The sequence below is a fragment of the Gopherus evgoodei genome, unplaced genomic scaffold (genome assembly GCF_007399415.2).
Source record: "Gopherus evgoodei ecotype Sinaloan lineage unplaced genomic scaffold, rGopEvg1_v1.p scaffold_32_arrow_ctg1, whole genome shotgun sequence".
NCBI classification, from domain to species: domain Eukaryota; kingdom Metazoa; phylum Chordata; order Testudines; family Testudinidae; genus Gopherus; species Gopherus evgoodei.
This window is the reverse complement of record NW_022059994.1, coordinates 2351734-2375420: the sequence shown is the minus strand read 5'-3', so window position 1 is coordinate 2375420 and position 23687 is coordinate 2351734. Positions and strand designations below refer to the sequence as shown.

Sequence of the window (23687 nt, the reverse complement as noted above, 5' to 3'; positions counted from 1 at the left end):
TTTCACCTCACCTCTGCAGCTGGCAGCCATTTCATGCAAAACAACGGAGACTGGGAGTGGGAGAAACGACATTGTACTTTATTATTCCAAAGGACAAGGAAAAGTTAACCTCCTTTCCCCACCCCCAGCCCAGCCCACTGCTCCACCCAACTCCCCCATGCACCAGCAACATTTACATGCTGGGAGAAAAGTGCCAAGAAGCTGGGAGAGGCACTGAGAGCCCGTCACAAAAGCAAACACCCCAAGAGCAGGGACTCCAAAGAGCTCAGGTTAGAGGGATGCAGGGTGGGGTGGAGACAGGCGCTATCATCCCCACACAGGACACTGCGGTAGATGGGGAGGGGGTGACACCAGCTGGGCTGTCAGGCTCCTCATCTCCCTCTGACCTCCACAATGGGGATCTGCCTGGCTTCAAAGCTGCCCAGGTCCCCTGACATCCCTGGCCTCCTTCTCAGCTCGGCCCAGCCTCGTCCTCTCAGCAATCAGGAGATGCTTCCCCCTCCCCTCAACATTCCTATTGGGCAGGATTTACAGCATTTTACAATTCAGGCACCACTTGACCAGACGCTTGCAGGATAATTCCTATCTCTCTCGGGCTCTGAAGCAGCAAGTTCACAGATTTCAGCCTCAGCTGCCTGTCTCTGAGGAGCAAACCCAGCCGTTTCCCAGCTCTGTTCCACCCCTACCCCACAATCTCCCACCCTCTACCCCTCCTGGCTATCTCCCACTGCAGGGATCAGATGGTAACTTCCTTCCCCATTTCAGTATGAATCTAGCTCACACCCTCAGTGTTTGTGCTGATGGATATTGATAATTGTCACTGTTCAAAAAAAAATAAATCAATGGACAAGGGGTAGAAAAAGGTTAACATTAAATTAAAATGGGCTGTTCTTGCAAATAAACATTTGTTTCATGAAGCCCTCAATAAATCTGAGCTACATCCTGACAGACTAATCTCATATTCAAGTAAGTGATCAAACAGCCTTCAGGAACAGAGAAAAACCCACAACACAGGGTGGGCGATAAAACATTTTCACATTCATAACATGAAATCCTAGAGAATCTGAAGACTCAAAATCCAGAAAATAAGTGAACCCATTTTCTTCTGAAGGGGCTAAATCTGCTTTACTTCTCACCTCATTATTTCCTCATGTTACTTACAAAAGTTTTAGCGTCATCGTCATAAACCAAAAACTGAAACCAGCTTCCCATCTACAAATGATCTGGACTAGCCTAGACAAAAACTGGGAGCAATTTTACCAACAGATGCAAACAGGGCTATAAGATCAGAAAGGTCAAAATGTGCCTTCCGATTCACTTGGAAATCAATCAACATACCATGCATTTACTGGCACAATAGGAATTACGTTCTGTGTTCTATGTTCTGTCTTGTGGTATTTGTCTTGTTGTGTTTAATATTTTCACAGGACAGTCTACTTCAAAATCAAATAGAAGGGTTAAATCAAAATGCAGATACTTGTTTTATTCAGCTTGGAATACAAAGCGTTTGGATAATATCAGGAAAATGTGATATACTAAAGTCTAATACATTTGCTTAAGTATGAAAAAGAAATTTCATTGGCCAGATCTTTTAATTGAAAAAAAATTGTTGTTAAAATTTGCACACCAACAGTCTTTGGAAGCCAGGACATGTAAGGTTATCCCACTCCCCATATTGCACATAGGATCCTTCTGGCTACCTCAGATTTCTAGCCAGAGGGCTGGGGAGGGAGGGAACTCACCAGAACAGGGGTCAGCAACTTTTCAGAAATGCTGTGCTGAGTCTTCATTTATTCACTCTAATTTAAGGGTTCACGTGCCAGTAATACATTTTAACATTTTTAGGTCTCATTCTATAAGTCTATAATACATAACTAGACTATTGTTGTATGTCAAGTAAATAAGGTTTTTAAAATGTTTAAGAAGCTTCATTTAAAATTAAATTAAAATGCAGAGCCCCGCAGACCAGTAGCCAGGACTATGGCAGTGTGAGTGCTGCTGAAAATCAGCTTGTGTGCCGCCTTTGGCACACGTGCCACAGGTTGCCTACCCCTGCACCAGAGGTTGTACTGAGTGGACTCCTCAAAAGTAAGTGTGCTTGTCCTGGCTTATTGCTCCAAAGCGCTGTAATAAAGTTATTTTACTGGAGTATGTGGCTTACATTGAATAATAAGACTAAAGTACTGTATAATGGCAATGTGTATGTTGTCATTGTTGGGAAAAGGTGTCTGAGTGAAGAGTGGAAGTTTCCTTTGTAGGTTAAAAGAAGCCAAGGGGAGAAGGAAAAAGAACAGAAGGTGCTTCCAAAAAAACCAAAACCAAACCAAAAAACTATAGCAAGCTCAGTCCAAAGATAAGATGCTGGCCCCATTCAAGGACACTGCTCCCAGCTAAGACTTGGCTGACAACCAAGAAAAGAGGGGAGGGGATTCAATGTGCCCAAGCAGCTGTAAAATCTGCAAAACACTGCCAGGCATTAATGAAATGTGTCAGGTTTCTTTTCTCACAGGTTAAAGAAGCGCTACCCAAAAACCCTAGTGGCCCTGCCATTCCTTGGAACCAGGAGATTGGATCTACGTAAAGGTCCATCAGCGAAAGACTGCTTTGGCTCCATGTTGGAAAGGCCCTTACCAAGTCATGCTGACTGACAACATCGCTGTGAAGTGCCAAGGACTGACAGCCTGGACCCATACTTCTCACTGCAAAAAGACCCCTCTCCCTCGAGATAATCCCACTCCTACTATTGATCAGCCTGTCTCTCCTTCTGGTATTTCTTTTCCTCCTTCTGAACAGCAGCAGAAAAGGACAAGGTGATATGCTGGTAACCTCTCCCTTATCCACTGACAGAGCTAACCTGCATTCCTTATTTGCTACAGAAACCAAAGCACTACAGGGTGTGCTGGTAACCTCTCCCTGTACGATGCTGAGCCACGATTGCTTCAGGAAAGAAGGAGGGACATTCGCGCCACTGAAATTGCCAAAGTCCAGGAATTCCTGACTACAAAAGACATTAAGAACTGACCCTGGTGAAGAAACAAAGAATTATACATTGGCAGGAAGAAACTTGTGGGACCCATGCTTGGGAATGTGGTATTGATTGGATTTGGGGGTTTATTCTACAGGCTGCGCCCTGTGTTTTTGGATAAGTCCTTCAGCATGTATTGCCCTCCCTAACTGAATTTTAGATGAAATACCAAAGGCACCTTGTTGCCACTGCCCCTGCCATCTCCTCCATTACACTACTACCACTGTAATACATCCAAATACAGACAATGCCATATATCTGATAAAACCCAATGGCCAAGGCCTTCATACTTTACTGATTTATTTAAATACTGGTAGAAAAAATATTTTTAAGGTTCAGGATATCCCATATAAGCAAACAATTGAGTGGAAAAAGACTGGTCAGAGGAGATAAAAGTATAAAACATTACTACAAATGAGCTTCAAGAATTTGAAATTAAGGTTTTATAATGGGCTTGATATGGCAGCCATTCCAGGGGTCTGAAGTATATCAGGGGGAAGGGGTCCTTATTGTTTTGGTTGCCCAATTAGTAAATAGTCAGACTCATACTCAGTGTGTTCTGCCACTGGAAATTTTACTGGTACTGAAATGATCTCAGTAACTAAGAATTTAACCCGTGCCATATTACAATATATCCCTTCCTACGCTATTAATGTTAATGCCTCTCGAAAGTATCTGAGAATATTTAAATAGAGGTGGTATAATGCTATCCCTCAGAGAGATGTACTAAGATATCAAATCACAATAATTAATGCCCCATTAGGGACTGTGAAATTTACCCTGCCCCTATCCAGCTCTCAAACCACTTTCATGTATCCAAATTGGTCAAGGGGGCTGCTATTTGGCTAGCACAGCAAAGGGCATAGGTCTCCTCTAGGAAGAAAAGAGGCTTAGCTGGACACTTATGGGATGGTGCAAATAGTGTAGCAGCAATTTGGAATATCCTTAAGGGCACAACAACATGATGAGAAATTAGGGCAACTAGAAAAGGCCATTGGTCTTATTACTGGAGCACAGCTGACCCAGGTGCAAGCTGGAATTGGCGAATTACATGTTATTTCCGCCCTTAATTCGATGACCCAGGATCTATTGACAGAGATGGTATTGAAGGTCATTGAGGCAGGAAAGGACTTGCAGTGGGATCTAGCATGTTCAGAGATTCAGGATTTACTGAATAACCAGCTGATGGCCATTCAGAGTGATCTCAAGCATCAGGCATGGCCCACTGCCCTTATCAGTGCTTCAGGAGTGCCATCTGACTTGTGGCCATGGAGACATACTTGGACATTTTCAGGATGGATGTGCAAGTACTCGCAGTGCTCCTTCCAAACATATGGGCCGACAGGAAGGGTGTGGGCTCCCACATACTGAATCCTGCCAGGCCCATGGGGAGGATGCATGTGGGACAGGATAACTTACCATGATATCTGGGAGATTAGACCATCTAGTAATGCCTAGCCAATTTGCTGTTAATGCTTCTGGAATAACACCTGATATTTGGATTGGAATAGGGGATCAGTGGACATTTTGGCCCTTGGAACCCCCGCAGTTTCAGTACGTAAGGAAATTGAAGCCAGGGCAAGTTGTCACAATGTTTAACAAGGTCTCTTGGGAAGGTATAGGACAAGGAACTACCCTGACAAGATACTTACTGTTCTAAGCTAATGAAAGTGGCGTATATGTTAAGGCCACCACTTTTCTAGATATACATTTTAATCTCACCATGACCACAGGAAATTACATTATTTATTGGCCTGCAGGCAAAGCCCTACAACCAGACCTTAGGTATCAAATTCTTTTAATTGGACCACTTTAACGCCTGACCAATTTCAGAATTTGAGCTTACTCCCACCAGAGGTTCAGAAAATTTCTGACTTACAGGGTCAAATCCATGTGCTTCAGAACATATATCAAACTGAAAAACATGCTTTCATACAGCCCGCAGTGTTTACTTTGTGTACTAATTATGATGTGATGTGCTATGTAACTAAGGCAGTGAAACAACCCCAGAATATTATTACAATGGGACATTAATGCTTGTATTGTTTTTGTTTAGTCTAGGAATGTGGTTGTTGTAAGAAGTGTAATAACAAAAATGCCTTTTATGTTTATACTAATCATGCATTATCGTTATATCCAGCTAAGCTGTATAGGGCTAGTCCTGATCCTTTTGAACTAGAAACAGAAATACAAGGCATGATGCAATTGGAGGTTTAAGAATATTGGTTGTGCTAAAGACAAGCACAAAAGGAGGGAATGTGGAAACGGGGTTAAAGGATTTAAATACAGGCCTCTCAGTTGTAAGAAACAGAGTAACTGTCATGCTAAGTCTTAGCTTAATCTCGCGGGACCTGTAGAAGCAGGGCTCACGTCAGCAGCGAGTGGGAAGATGGCAGAGTAGAGTCAGCGTGACCCAGCCTTGAGATAGCGATGTTTTGAGAACAGAAGTGAGAAAATACAGGAATGGGCAGGACATAACATAAACAAACTGCAGATGTTTTTAGTTAATGCAGGCCACTAAAAGGTATAAATGCCTGTGTGATTTTGCTTATACTTTGAAGAAACTGAGGCAGAGATGCTCTCTGTCAGCTGGTTTCTTCCCTTGCAATTGCATGTCCTGAATAAAGCTGTCTCTGATTTTGTCGCTTCCAACCTGAGAGTGGAGCTTGTTTCTTTCACAACAAGAAAAGTTTACATTTCAAAGTTCAAGTCTGTCTAATGTGGAATAGCCCTAATTACCATTCACACACTTTTCAAACACGTCTCTAAAGTTGAATCTGGGTCAACTAGCCTACAAGCTTCTTAACCCTTTCTGGCCGTCTGTCACAGAAGTTTCGATCCTGTGTGGATTCTCCCATGTTTAATGAGGTGTGATCTCTGTGTGAAACTTTTCCCACAGTTCAAGCACTTATGGGGTCGTTCTCCTGTGTGGATTGCCTGATGTCTAACAAGGGCTGACCTGTTCGTGAAACTTTTCCCACAATCCAAGCAATTATGAGGTCTCTCTCCTGTGTGGATCCTCTGATGTATTGTAAGATATGATCTCTGTGTGAAACTTTTCCCACAGTTGATGCACTTATGGTGTCTCTCGCCTGTGTGGAATGCCTGATGTCTAACAAGATCTGACTTCCGAATGAAACATTTCCCGCAGTCCAAGCACTTATGGGGTCTCTCTCCTGTGTGGATGGCCTGATGTTTAACTAGGGCTGATCTGTCTCTGAAACTTTTCCCACAGTCTAAGCACTTAAGGGGTCTCTCTCCTGTGTGGACTGCCTGATGTTTAACAAGGTCTGACCTCTGTATGAAACTTTTCTCACAGTTCAAGCACTTATGCGGTCTCTCTCCTGTGTGGATTGCCTGATGTTTAACAAGGTCTGACCTCCATATGAAACTTTTCCCACAGTCCAAGCACTTATGGGGTCTCTCTCCTGTGTGGAATGCCTGATGTCTAACAAGGTCTGATCTCTGAATGAAACTTTTCCCGCAGTCTAAGCACTTATGGGGTCTCTCTCCTGTGTGGATTGCCTGATGTTTAATAAGGGCTGATCTGTCTCTGAAACTTTTTCCACAGTCTAAGCACTTAAGGGGTCTCTCTCCTGTGTGGATCATCTGATGTGTTGCAAGATATGATCTCTGTGTGAAACTTTTCCCACAGTCCACGCACTTATGAGGTCTCTCTCCTGTGTGGATTGCCTGATGTTTAACAAGGTCTGACCTCTGTATGAAACTTTTCCCACAGTCCAAGCACTTATGGGGCCTCTCTCCTGTGTGGAATGCTTGATGTTTAACAAGGTCTGACCTACGTATAAAACTTTTCCCACAGTCCAAGCACTTATGGGGTCTCTCTCCTGTGTGGATTGCCTGATGCTGAATAAGGGATGATCTCCATGTGAAACTTTTGCCACAGTCTAAGCACTTATAGGGTCTCTCTTGTGCTTGGCTTATCTGGTGTGTAATAAGTGCTGACTTGCAACTCAGACATTTCCCACATTCAAGTGCTTGATAGGGTTTCTCTCTCGTGTGGATTCTCCCATAGTTTTTCAGGTCTGAGCAGTTATTGAAGCTTTCTCCACGGTCCAAGCATTGAAGGGGTTTCCCTCCAGTGTGGATTGTTTGATGTGTCACAAGTTGTGATCTCAGAATGAATCCTTTCCCACATTCGAGGCACTGATAAGGTTTTTCTTCCTTGGGATTTGTTTGCTGGGCCGTGGGATCCTTGTCTCCTCCCCAACATTTAATGGATTCATCCACTTTCTTCCTTGGGTTGTTAACCAGCAGCTTCTCTGACCTGTGCCAATTTCCCCAGGCTTCTCCCACTTCCAAGCACTGGGAAAAATTCCCTTCAGGTCTTCCCACAGAGGTCCCCTGTGGTTCCACTTTCCCAGGAATGTGCTCGCCATGATTCCCCTCCTCATTTTCACTCACTCTCTCATCACCTGCTGGGAGAGAGAGAATCCAGACAGGAGTGATTGTGATGGGGAGAAAGAGGAATAGCACAGAGGGAAAACCCAACACGCTAACACTGCAAAGACTGGTAATTGGATTCTGCCTCCACATCCCACCCACTCAGAGGGATGGAAAGATGGGAAGGAAACTCCTGCAGCTAATAGAATGGAAAGCCATGAGCAATACCTGCTGACTCCAGCCCTGCTCTAGGTGAGGTGAGGAAAAACTGAGGGCTTTTACTCATACCACCATTTTGGGATTCTTAACTTTTTCCTTCATTAGCCAAATGGTTTCTATGTCAATCCTCACCTGTGAGGGTGCCTCTTGAGATCTTTCTTTGCTGTGATGCCTGGAGATCAGGCACCCACGGCTCTTCTCCTTGTTCCAGTCGGGCGATCAGCTCAGGTTTGGGAATGGGAAACCCTGCACATGGGGTGAAATCAGACCAGATCAGGGTGCATGGAGGATTGAGAGAGTGTCTGTCACAAAGGACATTCTATGTCCCGGTGCTGTGCTGGGAGAATCTGGAATCCAAGGGGACGGGAACATAGTCACTGAGCCCCCTTGGGGGAGGGAGACATCTGGGGAGGTAGGAGGAATTGTTACGCCCTCACTAGCAGTTCCCAGGATCTGTGCACTTTGGGGGCTTTGCTGATGCACAAACAGCTCTAGAGTTAAACTCCTGCCTATTTCTAAACCTGCAGAGCCCAGAGCCCTCCCTATGGCTGGAGTAATTCCCAAGGAGGCAGGTGAAAGGGGATTCTCTGTGTGAATGAGAAGCAATATAGATGGGACAATACATGGCTTCTCCCCTTTGAAAGCTGCAGAGGTGGGGATGGTTCAGCACGTGCATTAGTTTTGACACCCATATCCCATTGGTGAGCGCATGGAGTCGCAGATCTCTCCCACACGGCAGCTGCGGATTATAGAACCCATTCCCCTCCAATCTAACTGACAGGGGAAGAACCTGACCAGACTCAGCAATACAGGCCCTACACTTTCTAATAGCTGAGGGGATGAGAATCCCTTACCCAGTGAGGTCACCATCTCGTAGTTCTCCTGCATGACGTCCCTGTAGAGGGCTCTCTGAGTGGGGTCCAGCAGAGCCCCCTGCCCCTGGGTGAAATACACAGCCACTTCCTCGAAGGTCACCGGCATCTGAAACACCAAGAATCCCCCACTCAGCACCTGCTGCTCTAGCCACGATCGTACTAGTCAATGGGAAAGGAAGAAAAAAAAATCATCTCGGAAGTTCTGGGAGGTCTAGAGTAGCAGAATTCCTCTCCCACCCTGCTCAGAGCAGCCAGGAGGCTTCAGGGGGTGGGAGAAGGTGAGAGCTCCCTGTCCCCCTAGCACACGGAGCAGGGCAGAGTCTTTTCATTTCCCACACACCTGCCAGCCACAGGCTGATATGGGAAGCAGAGTTCTGAGCCACGGACAGGGACAGGAATCCCGACAGCTTCCCTGCGTATTTCACAGCAGCCTCTGGCCAGTGGGGTCAGGCTCCAGCACTGGGAGTCTGGAAAATGTTCCCAGCCCTATCCGAGGGGGTTGTGTCCTGTTTGAGAAATGGGGGAGTGTCCCCCCCACACCTTCAATGGGCCTGCTCAGAAAATCAGCAGGTTTCTCACACCCTGTCTCCTCCCTGCTTCATCCTGTGTCTTTCCTGCCCCTACTCCTCTACAACGAGAGCCGTAACAAGGAATTTTTGCGCCCGAGGCAAGGATCGGCTCCAGGCTCCTCAGTGGTGGGTGCCTGAGTCCCTGTCAGAGGGAAGGACCTGCTGTCAATTTGCCACCGCCGTGTCATTCATTCTTCGGCGGCAATTCGGTGGCAGGTCCCCGAGTCCCTCTCGGAGAAAAGGACCCAACATCGAATTGCACCAAAGAATTACTGAAGCGACAGCAATTTGGCGGCAGGTCCTTCCCTCTGACAGGGACTCAGGGACTTGCCGCTGAATTGCCGCCAAAGAAGCGGCGGCAGTAGAGCTGCCGCTGAAGTGCCCCCAATCACAGTAGAGCTGCACCCCGCCCCTCTATGGGCCCAAGGCAAGTGCCTCACTCGCCTCTCCCCTGTTACGGCACTGTCTACAACACCCCCCCTTGCAGCTCCCCGCAAATCCCCTACCTGAACTGGCTCCATCTCAGCCATTTCCCTTCCCTGTCTCCTGGAAGATGGGACGATCTAGAGCGAAACGTGGACGTGATTCCTCATCCTGTCAGGGCGAGAGAGGTGATGGAGGAGGTTTCAGAAGGGGCTTGAGGCCATTTCACACCCTGATTCCCCCCAGGCTCTCTCCTTGCAGACAGACGCTCTGGACTCTGCCATGCTGCCAGGTCAGGCCCCTCCTAGCAGAACTAAACCCACTGGGGACACTTTTAAACCCTCCCAGTAACAGCATCTCTGCGTCAAACGCTAGAAAAAGAGCAGAATCAAAAGAGCCACTTTGGGGGGCTCCCCATGATATTATCGTGTAACCCCCTCTAGCTCTCCTCCCCTTCTCCCCAGGTAGTGCGGTGCTCAGCAGAGTCAGCAACTGGCTTTTCCTCTCTCAGCTCCTCCCCTTCTTCCCAGGAGAGCTGACTGCCCCAGGGGTGCAGGGAATGGATCGGGGCAGGGCTGGGAGCTGGGAACCTCCCTCCCCACTTCTTGCTCCTGCTGCCCATCCAGTCTTTCCACTCTCCTTTTTTATCTTCCTCCCTTGCCTTGGGAGAACGAGCGAGTGCCCCATTGATGTGGGCCTTTGCTCTCATCAGGCAGCTCAGCCACTGACACTGGTAACAAGGGTTGAACCCGGCTGTGCCACTGATTGGCAGCGGCTCTGGGACTCAAAGACACAGGAAGCCCCTCCCCTTGTAGGCCAAACTCCCCAGCTGGTCCCTGAAAGGGGCCCTTTGTGCAGAGTCATTTCCCTGCCCAGCTCCATCCCTTTCCCCAGGTCTCTCCGTCATCTGCAGGCTCCAGCTGAGCAGCTGGTGTTGGAAGAGCCAGGGGCTGCCCCAAGGACTGGTCCCAGCCACCGCAGAAAGTCCCCACCTAAGCTGGGCACAGAGGGGATTTAACAGAGGTCTCTCCTCTGCTGGGTAAGAAGCAGCATCTCAATCTGGAGTCCCCGGTCAAAATGGAGGAGGCAGCAGCTTCTGACCCAGGGAGCTCAACTCCAGAGCTCTCATAACATGAGGAGGGAGAGACGCACATACCAGCATCCTCTTCTCCCTTAGCAATAACCAGAGCCCTTTGGTGGCAGCAGATAAGGATAAGTCTCCCTGTCCTGCCCCTGCAGCCCCCAGGGACAGGTAGGCAGAGGCTGATCTCATTGGCCCATCTGCGCTCACCCTCTGCCAGAGCCAGCAGTGACTCCGGTCTGACAAGGGGTCTTCCTGAGATCTGAATCCTGCCTGGAAATCAAACCAGGGCCCTGAGCAGCCACAAACACTCAGGAGATAGACTCAAAATCAGCAGTGTCTCCTTTTTTATTTTTAAATCAAATCGTAAATTGGAAGAAAGGTGTGTGGGGAGGGTAGGAGGCTGCCTGTGGATATTTGCCTTGTAGCATCTGAGCTCTGAGGGGACAGTCTCCTCACCTCACATGCATGTCTGACCAGTTCCAGGGGAAAAAATTCCCCACTGGTTGCTGGGAGGTGAAGCCCCCCACTCTCTCCCACCGGCAGCCCTAAGGATTAATCTGCTTGCTTGCACAGATCTCTCTTTTCTTATACATTTGAATATTTGATGTAATAGCTTTATATTCAAAATAAGTTTGGCTGTAATGCAAGAGACGTGGAAGCCAAACCCCTTTATGTTAAGCTAAGGCAAAATACAGGTACCTATATCGGAATCCTTTACCCAGAAAAGCAAAGATGACCTATATTTGTTACCCAAATAGATAAAACACCTACGCAGATGTCTAGAGACCTTCATCTAATGAAGGACGGCAAAGGGAATTTTTCAGAGTTGTACCCACAGACTTAACAAGTACACCACAAGTGCGTCCATGCCTCTCAGCCATACGCACATACACACTAGCCTCTGGGGTAAGTGTACCCTGAGATTTCTGTGGGGGAAGGATGAAATTTGGGCATAAGAGGAAGGATTTCCAGCCAATGCCCTATAAAAAGGTGATTCATCTTCCTTAGCATTGGCCTGCTAAACCCAGGGTTGTGAGTTAAATCCTTGAGGGGGCCATTTAGGGAACTGGGGTAAAAATCTGTCCAGGGATTGGTCCTGTTTTGAGCACGGGGTTGGACTAGTTGACCTTCTCAGGTCCCTTCCAACCCTGATCTTCTATGATACTCTTCATTGTCTCCATCTGCAACAACATATCCACGCTACTCATCTACCACCGCTATTAACTACTAATAAGATGTACTTTGTTTCTTTTCAAACTGTAAGCTTTAAGGGGACTAGGCTAAGCTTGGTTTCCCTAAGCTTTATTACAGTTTAAGGTTGATTGAGTTAAGCTAGAGAGTAAACAGCATTAACAGGTTTTGCATCTGGCAGTTTTCTCTGCTAGAGATGTGAAACCGGAATCCGTCTGTAACTATTTCACTGGATCAAATCTCCTTTAGCAGCTCAGTAACATCTCATACGGGAGAGGGGCCCTGTCCAGCTTCTGCGATGCACTCGGCCTTTAAGGACACGGCCCTGGGAAACAGGAGCTGAGATTCTGCCTAAGGGGGGAGGAAAACCCCTCTGCCCTCCCCCACCCTATTTTTGCAACCATTGCAACTGGCTCACCCCCCGCTCCTCTTATTCTAATCCCCCTGCAGCTACCCCAGGAGCCTCACTAGCTAATTGCGGTAAAAGAACCTCCCCTCTGGCTGCACGGTGGGGCAGCCCCCCCGCTTTCTCCCTTTGCCCCCAGGCCCAGCCGGGAGCCCCTGGTCAGCCGCGGGGTGCGGCCGGGGCGGGGCGGGGCCAGCAGCTCTCACCGAGCAGCAGCCTCAGTCCACCACAGCGCAGGCAGCGGCTGGGACCACAAAGCACCAGCTGGGGGCGGGGGCAACGCGTGGTAATGTGATCCCGGCTCACTCCCCTCCCCCTCCCCACGGGTGTCTGTCTCATCCCCGACACGGCCCGGGCTGGCTCCCCCCGCCCCGCACACACGGGGCTGGCGGCAGCTTTCCCGGGCCCCGGGCGGGAATCGCAGCCAGCTCCGCTGGGAGCAGCCTGGGGCCAAACCTCCCCCTGCAGCCCGGGGGTGACTGGCCGGGGGGGGCGGGTCTCTCTCACCTTCCCTCCGAGCGGGGCCCCCCGGGGCAGGGGCCGGGCCGGGCTGGGGGCTCTGCCCTGGGAGAGGCTCCTGGGGAGCAGCGGGAAGGGCCCTGCTGGAGATTCCCCTCTCCCGGCTGCAGCCAGGGCTCCGGGCTCCCAGCACCAGCCGCCGGGGCTCGGGGATCTCGCCAGGAGCCAGAGTCACCGCAGCGGCTGCGAGTCACTTCCTGCTGCCGGGCCGGAGCCCAGCGCTCCTGCCCCACCGCCGCCTCCCGGCCGCTCCTGGGTCCTAGCGCTGCAGGGGTCGCGCTGCAGCATCTCTGGGTCCGGCTCCTGTTCCACTCACGGACTTTAGGATCAGAAAGGGACCATCACCATCATCTAGCCCAGGGGGTCTCATGACTAAAATTTTGGTGGCCTCAGAGTGTGGCCAGCAACTCTCGCTGGTGGCCGTTCTGACACTTTTCCCTAAAATAATTCCTTTTACCAAACACCAGGAGATGTGCACATCGGCCGGGCTCAGCAACGTGTCTGTACACGGTAAAAATTATGATGTCCATGGGGGCCGCTCCCCACGAGCGGCTCCCTGTCCCTGCTGTTGCTGGCAGAGGCAGGGCCAGGCGGCTCCGCACGCTGCCTCCGTTCCCCCTCCCTGAGCGCTGACTGGGAGGGGGAGGTGCAGAGATGCAACGTGCTGGGGGGAGAAGGAGACCAGGAGGGGGGAGCTTGGCTGCCACTGGCTGGAGTGGGAAAATGCAGGGTGGGATGGGGACTTTGGGGTAGGGGTGGAATAGGGGTGGGGTAAGGGAAATTCAGGGTGAGTCTGGAGCATCCCCAGGCAGAGGGGAAGTTGGCGCCTATGGAGAGAGCTGCTGCTGGAGATAACAGACTGGGCTCTCAGCTCCCCCCACGGCCCCTCTTAGGCCAGTGGAAGCGCTCCACGGCAGGACACGCCACAGCGATCCAAGGAGGGTAGTGTGGACATCAGCTATTGCAGTAATTACTCTAGTGGCTGTAAGTCAACCTAATATACTGGTAGGTCACCTTAGATTTGAAGTGTAGATGCCCCATTACAAACAAAGGGATTTCTCTCACCTCAGAGCTTTCAGCCGTCCCTGCTCACTGGAAACCTTCCAGCGAGGACCACTCTCCCCAGTTCAATGATGCTCCTATTGTCTTTCAAGTCATCTTCTTTGTTACTGGGAGTAGAGATGGGGAGGGGAAGTGACCTGAGGCCTGGCCTTCCCTTCCCCCTCCCCCTTCTTATACTCAGACCCTTAACAATGGAAAAGTCTTTGCTGGGGGATGTCGTCAGCCAACTTCATGGCGTATGTGAGCTCCAAACTCTCTGTCACGTAAATTGTAAATGTCTTTGTTTACTCTCTTCTTCCTGTTGGTGGAGGGTCAGATAATAGCTTTCTAACACCAATGGTTGGTCCTTTGTGGTCTCTGAGGAGCTAGTCTGTGAGCATTCCCCAGAACGACAACAGATCTCAGTAACAAACAGGGTTACCATATGTCCAGGTCTTCCTGGAGCGAGCCTCTTTTTTGAGTTCTTTCTGTCTGAGCAGGGTCTTCCTATAACAACAAATGTCCAGGGGTTTTGCAGAGCAGAGGGGCTGCAGCTCAGAAATAGCCCTGATTGGTCAGCTTCCCAATTAATCTATTCCCTAGCATCCACAGCTGATTGGTCTATTCCCCTACAGCTGCAGCTGATTGATTGCTGCTGGATCCCACCCACCGAAGCCCCAGCCCTGGGCAGAAGGTCCCGCAGGTAGGTGCTGATGGATGGGCTGTCACTGCGTTCTGGGCTTGTGTCACTGCCCTGCCACTGTGACAGTGACCGACACTGACCTCACCTCATGAGTACCCCCGCCACACCCCCTCCAGCATCCACAGCTGACCCCCTGCCCCAGGTTCCCACCCCTCATCACTGTCCTCTTTTTGGGCACTTGGAATATGGTCACCCTAGTAGCAAACATACAATAAAATCTTATCATTCTACATGCAGTGGGGTTATCTGCATTTCATTGGCATAATATTGAGCAGATCATGAATTGTCCAATGATCCCCCACCAGGCACTCTTAGTACACTACATATCAGAACCATACGCAAGTGGGCAATGTGCACAGGGGGTTAGTCACAAGAGGGATCAGTGTGGGGTGAGTGGGGCAAAGAGAATCTCTGTCATCAAAACACAGGACACTGCGGTAGATGGGGAGGGGGGTGATCAGCTGGGCTGTCAGGTTCCTCAGATCCCTCTGGCCTCAGTGATGCGGGTCGGTCTGGCTTCAAGGCTGCCCAGGTCTGTTGACATCCCTGGCTCCCTTCTAGCCTGTACCCAACCGCAGCATTTCAGCAATAGGGAGATACTGCCCCTTCCCCCCATTATTTTTTGGGGCATCATTCATGGTCCTTTAGAGTTCAGGGGCAGCTTCAAATGACACTGACAGGCCAAGCCTAGTCACTCTGTGGCTCTGATGCAGCGAGTTCACAGTTCTCAGCCTCAGCCATCTGGCTCTGAGGAGCAAACCCAGCAGCTTCCCAGATCTGTTCCCCACCCCCCCTTCAAACGGTACCTCGCATTACTGAAGGGATCAGGCAGTAACTTCATTCCCCTGTCTCTTGCACTGTGAATCTAGCTCGCACCATCAGTGGTTGTGCTGGGAGATACTGATCACTCTCATTGTTCAAACCACAGAAAAAAATCCCATAACAAAGATGTTAGATAAAGATTAAAATAACAATCTAAAAAAGGACTATTTCGGCAAATTATCCTTTGTCTTGTGAAGTGAAGGACATAAATCCACACCATGTAGAGGCCAAGCATAGGAGTTTATTACACACAGCACTGGTGGACTGTCACCTGGCTTATTAGGCTCAGAGACACTGTCAATCAATTGATTACAATAGAATATATAGACTTTTTTATTGGCGGGGAAAGTGACGGGGTAGGCAGTTCCACACCCCAGGATAGGTTTTGCAGCAAGACAAGATAGCACATTAGCAATGGTTAAAAGGTTACATAATGTCTCCGCCCATGGTCTCAAGTTAGCAAGTTAACATTTAATTAATACTTTGATAAAATGTTATTAGTATAAAATATATATGTTGAATTCTTATTTGGGGTCCATAGGAACGGAGCAACTCCTTTGATTGTCCACCAGGTACATTCCTAGGGGTTAAAGCAAAGAAACAGTGAAAGTATATGACAATAATGATTGTCCCCTTTATGTCTTAAGGCAAGCACTGGTCCCTGGGAAGGGAGCTGAAAGGATGCCATATCTTATACTGACATGTGCCAACTTTTCATAAACTCAAGGTTGGATCTGTGGGAAGAATGTTCCCTACAGAAGAGACTGACACAATAGGAACAGGGATCTTTTGTTCAATTTGCAACTTTGAATAAGATACAATTATTTAGTTCTTAGCTCCAACACCTGGCAATTTGTTGACCAGGCCTATTTTAGCAAAACAAGATTATTTGTTTACCCCAGCTTTCTTTTAACTAATCACTATTTGCTAGGCCTCTGGTCTCTTGACCGAACTCTGGACTTTGGGTCTGAGAAAGAGCTGGCACAATCCATATACCAGGTTGTTATATAAAATGCACATGGATTTTAACCCTTCAGGAAGTCCTCAGTAAATCTGAGCTACATCCTGTCGAATTAAATATCAACGTATGTGACCAAATGGCCTTCACAAAGAGAGAAAAACCCACAATCCAGGGTTGGCTATACAACACTTTCATATTCATAAAATGAAATCTCAGCGAATCCTTTCAGACTCAAAATCAGGAAAATAAATGTACCCATTTTCTTCTGTAGCGGTTAAACCGGGTTCACTTCTCGCCTCATTATTTGGTTGTATTAGTTGCAAAAGTTTTAGCATCATTATACTAAAAGAAAGAGAAAGAAACACAAGTCTTCCCATCTACAAATGATCTGGACTAGCCTAGAAAAAGCCGGGAAGCAATCTCACCAGTAGATGCAAACAGGGCTACAAGTTCCCCATGCTTATCTCCCCCCTCCCCCCAGTTCCTTATATCTCCTTGTCAAGTGCTGGAAATGGGCCATTTTCATTACCACTACAAACACATCTTTTTCTCTCCTGCTGACAACAGCTCACCTTAACTGATTGCTCTCCTTATAATGTGTGTGGTAACACCCATTGTTTCATGTTCCCTCTGTATATATCTTCCTTCTGTATTTTCCACTACATGCATCCGATGAAGTGGGTTGTAGCCCACGAAAGCTTATGCTACAATAAATTTATTAGCCTCTAATGTGCCACAAGTTCTTCTGTTCTTTTTGCGGACTAACACGGCTACTATTCTGAAAGATCTGAAGTGTCAAACTATGCTTTAGATTCAATGGGATTTCCCCGCCCACTCTCAGATCTGTAACATTTCCTTCTCCAGCCCTCTGGAGTCTGACTTAGGATCACAGACATCAGAACTGTGATTCCTAAGTATGGAGAGCCAGGGACACGGTGGTAAGTGACACCTTGGGAGGTGAAGGGGTAGAACAGTAACAGGATAAAACTCTCCATCAGTTGCACGGAGGATGCTGAGTGGAGGGTGACAGTGATGGGGGAAGGAGGGAAACCCTCAGACTCACCACATCATCTTGCGATAGCACAGAAGGTAACACCACATTTTACTGTCTCTTCTCCCATGCTTTTAGCATCAAGTTAATTCTGGTGCATATGGCAGAAAATATACAAACACTAAATGCTTTTCAGCAGGGCCTGCAGTAATGTGAGACTATCTGGGAATGAGACCATCCAGGCCCACAGGGGGAACTCAGGGACTAACGATCACTCTGCTAATGGGAGGGAGTCAGAACACATAAGTAAGGCTTCAATCTTTTTACCGAGGTAATGGAAGTCACGGAATCTGTGACTTCCAGAGATCTGTGACTTCAGCCCAGGGGGATCCCTGCTGCCCACAGTATCCGACAGCTGCCCCCCGGAGCTCTGAGCTGCTGCAGGCCATGGGGGTACACCGCAGCACCTGGCTCTCAGGGGTGGCCTCCAGATCTCAGTCGTTGTGGGGGCTGGGGTCCCAGAGCTCCAAGCCACGGGTGGCAGGGGGCCCATGCAGCTCCCAGCCAGGGCCCCCGCATCTGCACAGCTGCCATGGGACCTCAGAGCTCCAACAAGGGGTGTTGCAGCTTTTTCCCACCCCATTTTGTCACGGATATTATTAGTAAATATCACAGACAGGTCACAGGCTGCCGTGAATATTTCTTAATTGCCTGTCACCTGTCCATGACTTTTCTTAAAAATATCCATGACAAAATCTTAGCCTTACACATAAGATGCTCAGGATGAGGTTATAGTAGGAAATCTGGTGGAGGGTCACAGAGATGCGCTGGCTAATCCTGACCTCATTTCCTACCATAAACAGATGCTCGGAAGCAAAGGTGGGATCTCTCGGCCTTCCCCAAATGGCTCTGTGGGAATCAGCCCCTCTCAGTGGTTCTGTCTGAATGCAGAAGGGGCAGAAGGAGTGAGTGATGAGAGGCAGCACTTCTCTGCCCCTGTGCTGTCCCTCGCCTCTTAGCCTATTATCTCCAATATCCCAGCACCTCCTGCTTCCCAGCTCCACCAGCACCAACTATTCCATCCCCAGTTCCCTCCCCATAACCCATCCTCCTGGTCCCTCAATATTTGATCCCCCAGAGCCCAGCGCCCTGGGGGATTCAGGAAGGGGAGGAGTTACCAGTCCCTTGGGACACTCCCACTGCAGAGAACAGCTCCAGGTCAGTGGGGAGCCCAGCCCAGGGAGTGGTACAAGATAGGGGGTGAGGACCAGTGCTTAGAGTGATGATGGGGCCTGGCCCAAGTATCCTTCTCCTCCTCTTCATGGCAGGGAGATCCCAGTTGGGAGGGGAAGAAAGAGGGGGGATCTTCAGCCAAACGGAGCATCCGGAGGAGTTTCTCTTCCTTCCCCCACCTTTGGCCTATCTGCTCAGCTGCCAGGGCTGCAGCAGGGAGGAGGGGCTGATCGGGGCTTCTCCTCCTCTGCCCGGGGTTTGCTTAGACCAGGCAGAGCCAGAGGGTCACTGGCCAGCTGCTGCTGGATCCTCATTCCAGTGACAGGCAGGTTGATCCTTGGGAGCCAAACACCCCTGATGTGTGTGGGAACGAGGAAATAGGTTTGTCATCATGGCCAATCCTACTCAGGACACCCACAGAATTTCCCTGCCATATGGAGGAGTCTCTTATATCCAATGCAGGGTTAGCTCCACTTGGAGCATTTTCCACACTAAGAATGTCTCAGATGTTTCTTCCCTGTGCAGATTTGTGGATCCCTGATACTCCGGAAACACCAAATGAAGCTTCCCCCACGTTTAAGGTCTCTCTGTTGTGTTGATCACTGATGTGTGAAGTCAAATTGAATCTTTTCTTGCAGTCAAGCTATTTCTAGGGTCTCTCACCTTTGTGGATTTTCTGGTGTTTGGTGAGCTTTGAGCTCCTATTGAAGCTTTCCCCACACTCAAGGCATTTATAAGGTCTCTCTCCTGTGTGGATTCTCCCATGTTGAGTAAGGTGTGAGCGCAGACTGAAAGTTTTCCCACACTCCAGGCATTTATGGGGTTTCTCTCCTGTGTGAGTTTTGTGATGTGTATTAAGGGTTGATTTCATATTGAAACTTTTCCCACACTTGAGGCATTTGTAAGGTCTTTCTCCTGTGTGGATTCTGCCATGTTGAGTAAGGGATGAACTTTCCATAAAACTTTTCCCACACTCGAGGCATTTGTAGGGTTTTTCTCCCGTATGGATTCGTCCATGTTTAATAAGGGATGAACTTTCCATAAAACTTTTCCCACACTCAAGGCATACATAGGGTCTCTCTCCTGTGTGGGTTCTCTGATGTGTAGTAAGCTTTGAGTTATAAATAAAACTTTTCCCACACTCCTGGCATTTATAAGGTCTCTCTCCTGTGTGGGTTCGCTGATGTGTAGTAAGATGTGACTTCTGACTAAAACTTTTCCCACATTCAAAGCATTTAAAGGGTCTATCTCCGGTGTGAACTCTCTGGTGTATAGTAAGTTGTGACTTCCGAATGAAGCTTTTCCCACAGTCCAAGCATTTATGCGATCGCTCTCCTGTGTGGATTGCCTGATGTCTAGTAAGTTTTGTTTTGTCAACAAAACTTTTCCCACAGTCGTGGCATTTATAAGGTTTGTCACCTGTGTGGATTCTCTGATGCTTAATAAGGACTGATTGATAAATGAAATTTTTCCCACACTCAAAACATTTATAAGGTCTCTCTCCTGTGTGGATTTTCCTATGTTTAATAAGGTATGAGCTCTGACCAAAACTTTTCCCACAGTCCAAGCATTTATATGGTTTCTCGCCAGTGTGGGTTCTCTCATGTTTAATAAGGTCCGATCCCGCACAGAAAAGTTTCTCACACTGAAGGCATTTGTAGCGTCTCTCTCTTGTCCTCAGACATGGATGTCTAATAAAGTTTGAGTGCTGAATGAAACTTCTACCACACTGAAGGCATTTATATGGTCTCTCTCCCGTGTGGATTTTCCTATGTTTATTAAGGTGTGAGTGCAGACTGAAAGTTTTCCCACAGTCCAGGCATTTATGGGGTTTCTCACCTGAGTGGGTTTTCTGATGTGAATTAAGCGTTGATTTCAAACTGAAACTTTTCCCACACTCAAGGCATTTATAAGGTCTTTCTCCTGTATGGATTCTCCCATGTGTAGTAAGCGATGAACTTTCGATAAAACCTTTCCCACAGTCAAGGCATTTATATGGCCTTTCTCCCGTGTGGATTCTCCCATGTTGAATAAGGGATGAACTTTTACTAAAACTTTTTCCACACTCACAGCATCTATATGGTCTCTCGCCCGTGTGCAGTGTCTGATGTACAGTAAGGTTTGAACTCTGACTGAAACTTTTCCCACACTGAAGGCACTTATATGGTCTCTCTCCTGTGTGCACTCTCTGGTGTATAACAAGACGTGGCTTTTCACTGAAGCTTTTCCCACAGTCTAAGCATTTATAGGGCTTGTCTCCTGTGTGGGATCTGTGATGTGCCATAAGTGGTGACCTCTGACTAAAACTTTTCTCATCCTCAAGACGGCATCTATAGGGTTTCTCTCCTGTGTGCAGTCTCTGGTGCACAATAAAGTTTGACTTCTCACTGAAGCTTTTCCCACAGTCTATGCATTTATAGGACTTCTCTCCTGTGTGGGTTCTCCAATGTCTAATAAGGAATGTACTGACACGGAAACTTTTCCCACAGTCAAGGCATTTGTAGGGTTTTTCTTCATTGTGACTTGTCTGCTGGACTGTGGTTTCCTTGGGATTCTTGCATCTTCCACCGCCTTGAATAGATTCATCCAGTTTCTTCCCAGGATAGTTTCCCAGCTGCATCTCTGATCTGTGTCGATCTCCCCAGGCATTTCCTTGTTCCAAGCACTGGGAAAAATTCCCTTCAGCTCTTCTCAAAAATGTTGCCTGCGGTTCCACTTTCTCAGGACCTTCCTGCTGTTGAATCTCCTCCTTGTTCTCACTCACTGTCCTATCACCTGCTGGGAGAGAGAGAATCCACACAGGAGTCACTGCCTGTGCCAGGGAGAAAAGACAGAAAGGGGAATAGCAAAGAGGGAAAACACAACACAGTGACTGTTGGGGAGATGGAGACACTGCATTCTGCCTCCACACCCCACCCAAACACTCCCAGGGAAGGAAAGTCAGGGAGGAAAGTCCTGACAGCTAACAGGATGGGTGGGAAGCAGTGACTGATATTTGCCTTAATGATAGGACACCTGCTGACTGCAGGCCTGACCTGGGTGAGATGAGGCAGAACTCATCGCTCACAGCACATGTTTGGAGTCCCAGCTTTTTCCTTCACTCTCGAGATGTTTCTGTCTCAGTTTCCCTGACTCCTCACCTGTGCGGGTGCCTCTCGGGCTCACACTTTCGTTATTGGCCTGGAGATCTGAGACCCATGGCTCTTCCCCTCGTTCCAGTCGGGCGATCAGGTCAGGTTTGGGAATGGGGAATCCTGCACAGGGGGTGAAATCAGGCAAGGTCCAGAGTCTTGCAGAGTATTTGTCACAGGGAACATTTCTTGAGTTTTACTTGGCCCTACAAGTGACTGTGGTAACTCAGACCCTTTGGCAGCAGCAGACATCTCGGGGTGGGGATGGGGTGTTGTCACGCCCTCACTAGGAAGCCTCAGGGTAGATGCGTCTGGGGGACTCTCTGGTACGCGCAGTTCTGGTGTTAAACTCCTGCCTATTTCCAAACCAGCACGTAGGTGCTGGAACTAGCCATGCTGGGGGAGCTGCTGCACCTCCTGGATTGAAGTGGTTTCCATTAGATCCAGGGTTTACAGTTTGGTTCGATGGATCTCAGCACCCCCCACTGTACAACCTGTGCCAGCAGCCCTGAGCCTGCAGCACTGAGAGCCTCCCCAGGGGTGGAGCTAGTCCCAAGAGGGCCAGTGAGCAGAGTGTGAAGGAGAAATAACACAGGCAGGGCAATCCCATGCTTCTGGCCCCTTGACAGCTGGAGAGATGGGGATGAATTAACCTGTCTGTTAGGTTTCTGACCCCCTTGTTCCCTCAAAGGGGATGTGGAGATGCAAGTCTCTCTCACAGTGGAGCTGTGGACTGCACCAGGGGTTCTCAACTTTTTCTGTCTGAGCCCCCCCACATCCCCCACCAACATGTTATCAAAATGCCATGGCCCACCTCTGCCACATCAACTGTTTTTTTGCATATAAAAGCCAGAGCTTGCATTAGGGGGTAGTGAGCAGGGCAGTTCCCCAGGGTCTCACACAACACGGGGCGCCATAAAGCTAAGTTGCTCAGGTTTAGCTTCAGCCCCATGCAGCGGGGCTTCCATTTTGTGCCTTGGGCCTCAGCAAATCTCATTCTGGCCTTGCTTGGTGGCCCCCCTGAATCCTGCTCGCTGCCCCACAGGGGCCCCTGGTTGAGAGCCACGGCACTATGTGACCCCACTCCTTCCTAATCCAACTGAGCAGTCAGACATGCAGATCCCAGGGCTTAGAATAGCTGAGGGGACAGGAATCCCTTACCCAGCAAGGTCACCGTCTCGTAGTTCTCCAGCATGACATCCCTGTAGAGGGCTCTCTGAGCGGGGTCCAGCAGAGCCCCCTGCCCCTGGGTGAAATACAAAGCCACCTCCTCGAAGGTCACCGGCATCTGAAACGACAAGAGTTCCCCACTCAGCACCTGCTGCCCCAGCCACAATCCTGCTAGTCACAGGAAAAGGAAAAGAACCTCAAGCTCTGGGAGGGCAACAGTAACAAACTCAAGGGTTGTCTACATCACAAAGTTGCAGCGCTGGTGAGAGGGTTACAGCGCTGCAAGTTAGGAGGTGTACACATCTGCAGGGCATCACCAGCGCTGCAACTCCCTGTTTGCAGCACTGGCCGTACTCCCGTTTTGTCTCGGGTGTAGAGTGGTGATCTCGGCTGGTGGTCCAGCGCTGGTAATCAAGTGTAGACACTTACCAGCGCTTTTCTTGACCTCCGTGGAATAAGCAGGTATCCCAGCATACCTGAGGAAGCGTCTGGTAATCAAGCAGATCTCCTTCCCCGGTTTGCAGGGGGGTTCGGGGAACGCGAGAGCAAACCGCGGCGAAGCTGGTCTCCTTCCCCAGTTTGCTCTCGCGTTCCCCGAACCTCCGTGCAAGCAGGTCTCCTTCCCTGCGGTTTGCAGGGGGGTTCGGGGAACGCGAGAGCAAACCGCGGCGAAGCTGGTCTCCTTCCCCGGTTTGCTCTCGCGTTCCCCGAACCTCCGTGCAAGCAGGTTTCCTTCCCTGCGGTTTGCTCTCGCGTTCCCCGAATCCCCGAGCAAGCAAGTCTCCTTCCCTGCGGTTTGCAGGGGGGTTCGGGGAACGCGAGAGCAAACCGCGGCGAAGCTGGTCTCCTTCCCCGGTTTGCTCTCGCGTTCCCCGAACCTCCGTGCAAGCAGGTTTCCTTCCCTGCGGTTTGCTCTCGCA

The 23687-nt window shown here is 49.2% G+C and overlaps 2 protein-coding genes across 10 annotated transcripts in view; one reads left to right on the top strand and one right to left on the bottom strand.

Annotated features, from left to right (window-relative positions):
• Positions 1–23687, top strand: part of LOC115640747 (zinc finger protein 501-like) — a 745273-nt gene that overhangs the window by 626358 nt on the left and 95228 nt on the right. The window lies entirely within an intron of this gene.
• Positions 1–23687, bottom strand: part of LOC115640726 (zinc finger protein 260-like) — a 51825-nt gene that overhangs the window by 10169 nt on the left and 17969 nt on the right. The window contains exons 1-4 of one of the 7 annotated variants that reach the window (XM_030543643.1): positions 22759–22865; positions 21607–21720; positions 19130–21244; positions 16246–16584 (exon numbers count right to left, since the gene is read on the bottom strand). The exons of 1 other annotated variant lie outside the window; for it this stretch is intronic. In XM_030543643.1, coding sequence (XP_030399503.1) covers positions 16580–16584; positions 19130–21244; positions 21607–21720; positions 22759–22792 — 2268 coding nt within the window. In that variant the 5' untranslated portion in view covers positions 22793–22865 and the 3' untranslated portion in view covers positions 16246–16579. Of the gene's footprint in view, positions 1–8502; positions 8588–9598; positions 9687–12703; positions 12746–16245; positions 16585–17606; positions 21245–21606; positions 21721–22758; positions 22866–23687 lie in introns of those variants that run through there. 5 more of the 7 variants (XM_030543642.1, XM_030543640.1, XM_030543636.1 and 2 more) reach the window with 5 other exon arrangements.